An 11793-nucleotide genomic window follows, 5' to 3' on the forward strand; every position below is an offset into this window, starting at 1 on the left:
TGCCAACTTGGAGCCTTAGTGAGAATCTTGCCACGCCACGATGAGCCAGGAACGTGCTCTGTGCTCTTCGAATGCAGTTTCCATTGACTGTTTACTGACTTTAACAAGATAATTGAATCCCGGCTCATAGAAAAGTGGCTATAAAAAGTCCATTCCCTGTGCGGATGTTTATGCAGTTTGGCTCCAACGCCCCCGTAGGCGAGAGGGAATTTGGTAGCATTTTTATGGCTCCAAACCCATCCCCAACCATAAAGCTGCAGTTGCTATAGTTTTCTAGGAAAACCATTTGTGACCAGGTGAAGATGTGTAAACTCGGTGCTCAGAAACAGTCATTATTCCCGGCTCTTTATAAGGAGGGAAATGGCTGAGCGGACCCATTAGTCTTCCATATAAAATTTATATGCAATTACTTGCTTCCACCTATAAAAATAGTGACACTTGTCACTGTGGACTTGTTTTAAGGCCCCTCTTTTTCCTTTTACTACGTTTGATTTTCCATGGCGTCTATTTTAGGGGAAATTAGTTCTTGTCTGGCATTGAAGAACATAAGTGGACCTCATGCATAAAGAATGGGGGAAATATGCGGGACATGTAGGAAAAGTCTATGGTGTTTATTTTAAATGAGAGTTTTTAAAGGGAATCTTTAAAGGCTTTGGATCGCTTTTGTTATTACATTTTAAAGTTATTAAACTTTTTTTTTTTTAATACTATATATATATATATATATAGCCACTTGACCTCCAGAAGATTTTACCCCCTTCATGATTAGGCAGGCCATTTTTTGCTATCTGACACTGCGCTATTTTAACTGGTATGCAACGCTGCACCCAAACAAAATTTGTATTATTTTTTCACCAAATAGAGCTTTCTATTGGGGGTATTTGAGCACCACTAGTTTTTTTTTTTTAATATAAATAAAAAAAGACCGAAAATTAAAAAAAATAAATAAATAAATATATATATATATATATATATATATATATACATATACACAGTCAGGTCCATAAATATTGGGACATCGACACAATTCTAATCTTTTTGGCTCTATACACCATCACAATGGATTTGAAATGAAGCAAACAAGATGTGCTTTACCTGCAGACTTTCAGCTTTAATTTGAGGGTATTTACATCCAAATCAGGTGAACAATGTAGGAATTACAACAGTTTGTATATGTGCCTCCCACGTTTTAAGGGATCAAAAGTAATGGGACAGATTAACAATCATAAATCAAACTTTCACTTTTTAATACTTGGTTGCAAATCCTTTGCAGTCAATTACAGCCTGAAGTCTGGAACGCATAGACATCACCAGACGCTGGGTTTCATCCCTGATGATGCTCTGCCAGGCCTCTACTGCAACTGTCTTCAGTTCCTGCTTGTTCTTGGGGCATTTTACCCTTCAGTTTTGTCTTCAGCAAGTGAAATGCATGCTCAATCGGATTCAGGTCAGGTGATTGACTTGGCCATTGCATAATATTCCACTTCTTCCCCTTAAAAAACTCTTTGGTTGCTTTCGCAGTATGCTTCGGGTCATTGTCCATCTGCACTGTGAAGCGCCGTCCAATGAGTTCTGAAGCATTTGGCTGAATATGAGCAGATAATATTGCCCGAAACACTTCAGAATTCATCCTGCTGCTTTTGTCAGCAGTCACATCATCAATAAATACAAGAGAACCAGTTCCATTGGCAGCCATACATGCCCACGCCATGACACTACCACCACCATGCTTCTCTGATGAGGTGATATGCTTTGGATCATGAGCAGTTCCTTTCCTTCTCCATACTCTTCTCTTCCCATCACTCTGGTACAAGTTGATCTTGGTCTCATCTGTCCATAGGATGATGTTCCAGAACTGTGAAGGCTTTTTTAGATGTTGTTTGTCAAACTCTAATCTGGCCTTCCTGTTTTTGAGGCTCAACAATGGTTTACATCTTGTGGTGAACCCTCTGTATTCACTCTGATAAAGTCTTCTCTTGATTGTTGACTTTGACACACATACACCTACCTCCTGGAGAGTGTTCTTGATCTGGCCAACTGTTGTGAAGGGTGTTTTCTTCGCAAGGGAAAGAATTATTCGGTCATCCACCACAGTTGTTTTCCGTGGTCTTCCGGGTCTTTTGGTGTTGCTGAGCTCACCGGTGCGTTCTTTCTTTTTAAGGATGTTCCAAACAGTTGATTAGGCCACACCTAATGTTTTTGCTATCTCTCTGATGGGTTTGTTTTGTTTTTTCAGCCTAATGATGGCTTGCTTCACTGATAGTGACAGCTCTTTGAATCTCATATTGACAGTTGACAGCAACAGATTCCAAATGCAAATAGCACACTTGAAATGAACTCTGTACCTTTTATCTGCTCCTTGTAAATGGGATAATGAGGGAATAACACACACCTGGCCATGGAACAGCTGAGCAGCCAATTGTCCCATTACTTTTGGTCCCTTAAAAAGTGGGAGGCACATATACAAACTGTTGTAATTCCTACACCTTTCACCTGATTTGGATGTAAATACCTTCAAATTAAAGCTGAAAGTCTGCAGATAATGCACATCTTGTTTGTTTCATTTCAAATTGTGGTGGTGTATAGAGCTAAAAAGATTAGAATTGTGTCGATGTCCCAATATTTATGGACCTGACTGTATATATTTTTTGCTTTCTGCTATAGAACATATCTAGTAAAAAATAAAATTTCGTCATACATTTTAACCTAAATGTATTCTTCTATATATGGTTCTGGAATTTTTATACATAGGCAACTCCTATCATATTGATTAGTGGTTCCAAATTAATAATACCTACTGCAGTAGGGAACAGACACAAAAGATACTCAGCATCTTTCCAAATCCCTGTTCTGCTTTATTTGACACAATTGAAGCTTTTTATACACATGATTACGTAGGTATCACATTAATATTACAATTGTAGTTTTATGGTAACAAGGGGCGTAACATAGGCAGGCTAATTCTAATCAGGACTCAAAAGAATGCAAACATGTAATGAAAACATTAATAGTACCGTGTGAACAATGAGTGTGCAATACATACAAAATAGAATACAATCATATACAGAACTTAAAAATTTCCTTTACAATGTCTTTGATAAAAAAAAAAAAAACCCCAATTGATTGGTGGCGTAAAAATTATAGAGCCTACAAACTATGGTATATAATGGATTATATATATTTTTTTATATACCACTAATGGCCGGGATCAGTGACTTAAATTGGGACTGTGATAGTGCGGTGGAAAATCTGACACTTAAGCTCCGTACACACGCAACGATTATCGGCCGACCGATCGTCCGACTTTTGTCCAAGTTGTGTTTTGTTGGTTGGAATGTGCCTAGACTGCACACGAATTTTCTCAGGCCAACAAAATTCTACTTCAGAAGTGATGTCATGTGTTGGTTTGTTTTCTTTGTGTTTTTTCTTCACTGAGCATGCCCAGACTTGCTCATCAGATTTTTCCCTGTCGAAATCTGTACTGACTGCACGAAAATTGGCCGTTGTGTTGACGGCCAACAAAAATTTTATAGTCTGCACACCAGATTTTTTTTCGGCCGAAAAGTCGGAATTTGATTGTCGGAAGCATCATACTAACAAGCCGGAAATCAGCCGATCGGACGTTGGCCGAAAATTCCCTGCCAATTTTCGACGCGTGTGTACGGGGCTTAAGTGTTGCTGGAGGAAACTGACTAACTGCCACTGACATCACCAGTGACAATAATTCAGTGATCAATGATAATACTATACACTGTCACTGTACTAATGACACTGGCTTGAAAGGGGCTAACATCTAGGGTGATAAAGTGGTTAAATATGTGCCTAACTATGTGTAATATGTGTAAAGTGTGCTGCTTTTACTAATAAATCTCTACGTTTCTTATCCCTGCAGGGATGAGAAACCGAGAGATCATTCTCTCTGTACAGAGCTCTGTGTTGTTTACCAACACAGAGCTCTGGGCTGTGATTGGACACAGCCGATGATTCTTTGCCTTAAAACATCTTTGTTTTTGACTCCATATTGCTTTTTCTTTCTCTTTTCAGATTGCCTGCTAAGAAAATGAATTGTTGGGGTGAATATTGGTGTCTCCCTCATAAACTTCAGGAAAATGTTTTAAAAAAAAAAAAAAATGTTAAGGAAATGTTCAAGTCACTGACCCCTTGAAATATAGAGATGGTGGAATCTGTGAACTCTACGGACTTTCCAGACTCTGAAAAGGGGAAAAGCATAATCATCTTGCTCTCCACCCCTCTGTCTGCCTTCATCATTCTCTCCAACCTCTTCATCATCATTGGAATTGTCTTCAGCAGGAAGTTGCACAACACGGCCAACTACTTCTTCCTCAGCCTGCTGTTTGCGGACCTCCTTACAGGCGTGTTCTTACCATGCATTCCCCGCATGAGGTTTAATAGAAGTCTGGGGTATCACTGGTGTCTCCTTGCTTTCATATCTCCAAATTTTTTCTTTCTTTCATTTCTAGCCAACTTGCTGATGGTTCATTATGAGAAGTACTTGTGCATTATATACCCCTTGCATTATCGGAGCAATTGGGTCCATCGTTGCGTGCCTTTCGCTTTGTTTATGGTGTGGGTGTTGCCACTGACATTTGCCAGTCTGCCCATGCTGGGTTGGAATAACTGGAACGACAGTTCAATCTGCTCCTATAAGGAAGTATTCCCTAATGCCTATATTTATGTGGAGACCTATGGTCTTGTCATCCCTTCCATCCTGGCCATGAGCTTCATTACCATCAAGATTCTTTTAGTGGCGAGGAGACAGCTAAAGGAGATTAAAAAGCTTCACCGGTCAGTCCAACGAGAAGCAGCCACGGGGCTAGAGCACCAGATGGACCTCAACTATGCCAAGAGCATTGCCATTTTCTCTTTGACTTTCCTCGTCTGTTGGGTTCCCTACATAGCAGTCCTTCAGGTCTCGGTGTTGGCCTTGGAGAAATATGATATCAGCTGGAAGATTGTCCTCACGCTCACATGCGTTGGAAGCGGAAGTGCCACCATTGTCCCTGTGATCTTGGGACTTTGCCACCGCCAGTACACTGAACTCTGGAGGACGCTCTGCAAAAAATACTGCAAATCCTGCTGCAAGCCTAAAGTTAATCACCTAAATGACCACAAAATGGTCAGCATGGTCAGCAAGGAAGAGATACTTGAAGATGGTTTAACTTTTGTTACATAATTTATTTCGTCCTATATGATTTCACCTAAAAATTCTCTGCCCCCATTTGTAGCACACTGATGATGTAAAGGATTATTTAATAAAGCGGTGTTGGAAAAAAATGATGGTAGAAACCAGATTTTTTTAATAGTCTTTAAATTATGTTAAAATACTGTATTGCTAGTATGTTTAAAGGATACATGTGTATAACATTAAGAAACAGATAACAAATTACGGTATATACTCGAGTATAAGACGAGTTTTTCAGCATGTTTTTTCATGCTGAAAAAGCCCCCCTCGGCTTATACTCGAGTCACGGTCTTACTTACCTTTTCCCCAGTCAGTGCGCATGCGCCGCTGCCACTCGGCAAAGCCCATACACGTTCTACTATTCCCATGCAGACGGCGCATGCGCAGTGACGTGTTGGGGCCAAGCGGCGCCATTTTTAAATGTAAGGCAGAAAGGTAAGTGAGACTCCTCCGCAGCCCCTGCCTCTCTTCAGGAGAGACAGTGCTGCTGGCATGGTACAGGAGATTCTCCTGTACCATGCATGCAGCACTGCATCTCCTGTACCATGCCTGTACCATCTGTGCCATATCTGTGCCATGCCTGTACCATCTGTGTCATATCTGTATCATGCCTGTACCATCTGTGCCATATCTGTGCCATGCCTGTACCATCTGTTTCATGCTTGTACCATCTCCTGTGCCACGCCTTTACCATCTGTGCCATGCCTGTACCATCTCCTGTGCCATTCCTGAACCATCTCCTGTGCCATGCCTGTACCAACTGTGCCATATCTGTGTCATGCCTGTTCCATCTGTGCCATACCTGCACCATCACCTGTGCCATCTCCTGTGCCATGCCTGAACCATTTCCTGTGCCATGCCTGTACCATGTGTGCCATATCTGTGTCATGCCTGTTTCATCTGCTCCATGCCTGTACCATCTCCTGTGCCTTGCCTGTACCATCTCCTGTGCCTTGCCTGTACCATCTCCTGTGCCATGCCTGTACTATCTCCTGTGCCATGCCTGTACCATCTCCTGTACCATGCCTGAACCATCTCCTGTACCATACCCACAGCCCTGCATTCTCCTGTGCCACACCCACAGCCCTGAATCTCCTGTACCATGCCCGCAGCCCCTGTTTTGGGTCTCTTGGTGGTCTAGTTGGGTCAGGTAGCTGCTGCATTTCCCACCCTAGGCTTATACTCGAGTCAATAAGTTTTCCCAGTTTTGTGTGGTAAAATTAGGTGTCTCGGCTTATATTCGGGTCGACTTATACTCGAGTATATGCGGTAATTTATTTTAAATAAAGGTATTGTAATAGAATAGGGGTGTCAAACTCAGTTTAATTACATGCCGCATCAGCATTATGGTTGCCCTCAAAGGGCCAATTGTATCTGTAAGGCTAGATGTCCAGAGCACTCTACCCCCTCCTCACATCAGATGTTAAGAGTCCCCCACCCTCCCTTACATCACAGTGCACCCCCCCCCTCTTATTTTGTGTTGCTGCTGGGAAGAAGCTGAGGAGGAGCTGGGAAGCAGAAAATGCAAGGTCTGGAGATGGGCTGCAGTCAGCTGCTGGAGTACGCTGAATTATGAGACCAGAGAAGGTGGAGACAAGGGGGTGCGGCGGCTGCACAGAGAGGAGGAGTTATGTCCTCCTCTATGCCGTGGATTGCTGGGATGGGAGGGAGTGGGGAGGAGTCTCTCTTCAGCTGCACGGAAAACCTCAGGATCTGGAGGAGAAATTCTGTCCTCTCTGCTGCCGACTGCTGAGACAAGGTGGGGGCAGAAACTTGGGGACTGCCGCAGCTGCAAGAGAGGTGCAATGGCCGTATGAAATGGCCTGATGGGCCAAACACAATTGACTTCTGGTCTGAAATAACATAAATACGTTCTACAAAAAGTCACTTTTAATGGCAGCCAACCTATAACAAGGGGACTGCATGGCAAATCAAAATTTCTGATTATTATATAAAGTAAACTTTGTGTTAGGTTTACCTATTCTTACCCTGTAACACCACCTTCTGGTGGCCCTTTAAATGGCTTTTAACCACTTCCTGACCACCCGCTGCCTATTTACTGCGGCAGGGTGGCTCTCCTGCACAAACCAACGTAGACCTATGTCGGTCGCACGCGGGAAGCTAGGGGGCGAGTGCACGCTGGCGGCGGCGCTCTCCCGCCCCCACTCGGCAGCGGGGAAGCCGATGCACAGGTCAGGTGGCTCCTTAGTGCAAACTGTATCAGCCGGATCACCGCCGGAATGTGGTAAGATTACACACTTACCAAATGATGTTGATCTAAGCTGGCATAAGCCGGCTAAAGATCAAAACAGGCTTAGGGGGTCTCCTTTCACTGGCAGACTGGAATCCTAGGGAGTGGATAGATGGATATCCTTGTGCGTCTCCTATGTGTACTCTCGGAGGGCAAAAAAATGAAGAGGGCTCAGTATGGTAATAACACTCCATCTTTATTTAAAAAAAAATTTAAATTCTGCAAACACTGTTAAAAAACACAAATGCTGGTGCCCATGCTATGCTTCTGTGTCTATGCGGTACCTTGCAGTTAGTCCGTTAGGCTGTCCTAGGAGCCACACCGTTTTCCCGTAAGTGGGGCAGTCGGTGCGCGGTTCAGAGCAGGGCCGCATGCGTTGCAGCTTGACGCATTTCGTCACTGGAATGACGTCATCGGAAGCTTAGATCAACATCATTTGGTAAGTGTGTAATCTTACTACATTCCGGCGGTGAATTGAAGGGTGCCACCACTATTACCCACGTATACGTCACCTGATCCGGCTGATACAGTTTGCACTAAGGACTCACCTTCATATGCATTGTAATTTGTGTCTTCACTGTCACAGACTTTTAATATCATTTCTATGCTTTGGATACAAGCACCTTATTGTGACACCATTTTTTGCACTTTGTATATTGCACAAAAACAGGCACGACTTTTTGGTCTATAAGCACTATTTAAAGCACTATATATTGTACAGCAACTTTTTATTATATACTTGAAGTATTATGATTTACAGTTATTTTTAAATATTGCACAGATGATATATTGGAATATTTGCACAGTTAGTATTTGCACATAGTGATATGTATACAGTAGGTGGGAGGATTTAGCGCTGTTTACATCCATCCATCCATTTCTTTACATTCACCTTGAAGGGTTTTTTAAGCAGCAGCTTATCCCCCAGGCCAGACTATTAAAAGAAACCTGACTCCAGTGGCGCGAGTGGTACACTACAGTCTGCCCACCCTAATACCCAAAGCCGGTCGGGATCCAGCGATGTGCATGAGAGCAGCTTCTCTCCCAGGTCTCTGCCTCCTCATTGGCTGAGAGACAGCAGAGGAAACCATTGGCCAGTGAGAATGGAGCCAGGGGTTGGGCCGAACCTCGGTCTGTGTGTCTTATTGACACATAGACCAGGGTTCGGGAATGAGCTTGCTATGGGAGCACTTGGAGAAGAGGAAGAGCCAAGAACGCTGGTGGGGGGCCTGAGAAGAGGAAGATCAGGACTGATCTGTTCCAAAACTTTACATAGAGCAGATAAAGTTAAGATGTCTGTACCTTTAAATCACTTTCAGTGGGTTTTAATACCTGGAGGCAGAGCAGCTTCCCGATCATGTGATTGCCGTGGCTCTCACAGTGGTCACCCCATCCCACTGTTGGGGACATCTTGGTGGAGAAAATAGCATACAGCAGCCTTTTTTTCAAAAATCGTATACAAGCAAGCAGGTAAATCAAGTCTGCCTTTTGTGCCGGTTCACATATATGCGATGTGGGAACCCTGCGAATCCACTGCATTCAATTCAACTTGCAGGCGGTTCACACTGCCATATGCGAATTGCTGGGGGTGTCAGTACAAAGTTAACGACACCCCCAGATCAGTTTGCATATCGCAGTGCAAACTGTCAGTCTGGATATGAATCGGATTGCATAGGTGTGAACACCCATGCGTTCCGATTCTGGTGCGAACCCAAAAAAGGGCCCTGTGCGAGTTGTGTCTGAATGCGATGCAAATTCAGCCATACAATCCAATGCAGATTGTTCTTTAGAGTAAGGTGACCAGATTTTTATAATGAAATCCAGGGCATTTTTTAAATGTTTTTATTGGCAAATGGCACAGGACTGCATAACACACAGAGCGCTGGGTACAGGACTGAATATTACACAGAGCGCAGGACTGCATAATACACTGAGCGCTGGGTACAGGACTGCATAACATACAGAGCGCTGGGTACAGGACTGCATAACACACAGAGTGCTGGGTACAGGACTGCATAATACACTGAGCGCTGGGTACATGACTGAATATTACACAGAGCACTGGGTACATGACTGAATATTACACAGAGCACTGGGTACAGGACTGCATAACACACAGAGTGCTGGACACAGGACTGAATATTACACAGAGCGCTGGGTACAGGACTGAATATTACACAGAGCGCTGGGTACAGGACTGGATAACACACAGAGTGCTGGGCACAGGACTGCATAATACACTGAGCGCTGGGTACATGACTGAATATTACACCGAGCACTGGGTACAGGACTGCATAACACACAGAATGCTGGGTACAGGACTGCATAACACACAGAGTGCTGGACACAGGACTGAATAATACACAGAGCGCTGGGCACAGGACTGCATAATACACAGAGCGCTGGGTACAGGACTGGATAACACACAGAGCGCTGGGCACAGGACTGAATATTACACAGAGCGCTGGGCACAGGACTGCATAATACACTGAGCGCTGGGTACAAGACTGCATAATACACAGAGCGCTGGGTACAGGACTGCTTAACACACAGAGCGCTGGGTACAGGACTGAATATTACACAGAGCACTGGGTACAGGACTGCATAATACACTGAGCGCTGGGCACAGGACTGAATATAACACAGAGCGCTGGGCACAGGACTGAATATAACACAGAGCGCTGGGTATATGACTGCATAATACACAGAGCGCTGGGCACAGGACTGAATATAACACAGAGCGCTGGGCACAGGACTGAATATTACACAGAGCGCTGGGCACAAGACTACATAATATACAGGAGGGTGTTAGGTATAAAGTGCAGGGTTCAGAGGTTTGCTATGCACAGAGGACACTTCTGCCCCCACATCCATAGCTCACCTATGCACCCTTCTCTTACAGATTATCTCTGCAGTCACCTCTTAGCCCTTCCCCCACAACAGCTAAACTCTCCATCTCTCCATGCAGCTGCATCAGCTCTGACCCCTGCTCCCCCCCTGCCCTCAGCTGTGTCCACCCAGACGTCCCCTTCCCCCATCTGCTCCCCTCCCGTTCTCAGTCCTACACACAGTAAATTTTTGGTTTTGCCTCTTCTCCACTGAACAGCAGCAGGAGCGGCAGTGAGATCATCCAGCAGGGGGCCCCTGCATCTGAGCCACCAGGCTGTTTCTCAGTCAGCATGGGATGCCCTGTCTACATTAATCCGGTCCTGAATCTGGGGACAAAACCAGGGATAGAATTGGACCGGGGACAGTGTCCTCAATCCAGGGACTGTCCCGGAAACTGGGGACGTCTGGTCTCAATCCAGGGACTGTCCCGGAAACTGGGGACGTCTGGTCACCCTAAGGTAGAGGGTGGAACCGAGGGACGGTGCTTGGAGGTGGATAGGGGGCAAAGACAAGGGGTGACTTGAACGGGGGAAGCCCTTTGATGTCCCTCATTCCCGTCTCAGAAAGTTGGGAGGTATGATTTTGGCCTAGGCCAGAAACCAGGAAGTAACTGAAGAAAAGTAAAAAAAAAAAAAAAAAAAAGTTTTTAATAAGTAAATATAATGTACCTTCCTATCTATTTACAAATGCTAGCAGCACGAGCATTAAACATAGTTCATGCTGATGAGTTTAGTTCTGCTTTTGGTAATGACTAAGTAACTACCATACAAACAGTCCCATAGCAGAAATGTAAAAATAGTTCTGATCTATAATGTACATTCAAGTGTGAAAGCAGAAGTGGTTATTCTGCGAAACCATACTGATAACCTTTACAATGACCTTAGCATATTCTAATACAAAAAGAAAATGTAAAATAACACTGTACAGTTAGTTCCCTTGAAAAAAAAAGTCTGTGTGAATTTGTAATAAATTTGGAGATAGGTATCTCTCTATGTGGTGGAAGAGAGGGGAGAGGGGAGAGCGGAGGACACGTATTGGTCTGTGCCAGGGTTCGCAGCCAGACATCCTTCCTGTATCGGCCACAGAAAATGAAAATGTATTTCAGCAGAATTATGACTGTACTTCCTCTTTATATACAGTTCCTGAGGATATTATTAGGCCCCGTGTGTTTTATACCAATCAGGGCTCGTTTACAGGCCCCAGGCATTGTACCGCCTTTTCCAATACTTGGCAGTAAAAATGAGACAGAGAGGTGATTGGATACAAGTGAAATATAAAGAAATGCTGTGCTAAGATACTCAAAACAGCAATATACAAAAATGATATCCAATGTAAATATATAGGTAGTCCCAAAAAAAGTTCATGAGTAGCCTCAAAGCATAGGCAGTGATATAAAATGTCCCAAAAAGAAGATGTTCGAGTGAAGAGGAGCCTAGGTATACACCATCAA

At 43.9% G+C, this 11793-nt stretch overlaps 1 protein-coding gene across 1 annotated transcript in view; it reads left to right on the forward strand.

Annotated features, from left to right (window-relative positions):
• Nucleotides 1-5218, forward strand: part of GPBAR1 (G protein-coupled bile acid receptor 1) — a 55058-nt gene extending 49840 nt beyond the window's left edge. The window contains exon 2 of the mRNA XM_082261363.1: nt 4045-5218. Within this exon, the coding sequence (XP_082117489.1) occupies nt 4175-5194 (1020 nt within the window). The 5' untranslated portion in view covers nt 4045-4174 and the 3' untranslated portion in view covers nt 5195-5218. The remainder of the gene's footprint in view (nt 1-4044) is intronic.
• Nucleotides 5219-11793: the final 6575 nt, after the last annotated feature.

The sequence above is a fragment of the Pelophylax lessonae genome (genome assembly GCF_965119305.1).
Source record: "Pelophylax lessonae genome assembly, chromosome: 6".
Classification (NCBI taxonomy): Eukaryota; Metazoa; Chordata; class Amphibia; order Anura; family Ranidae; genus Pelophylax; species Pelophylax lessonae.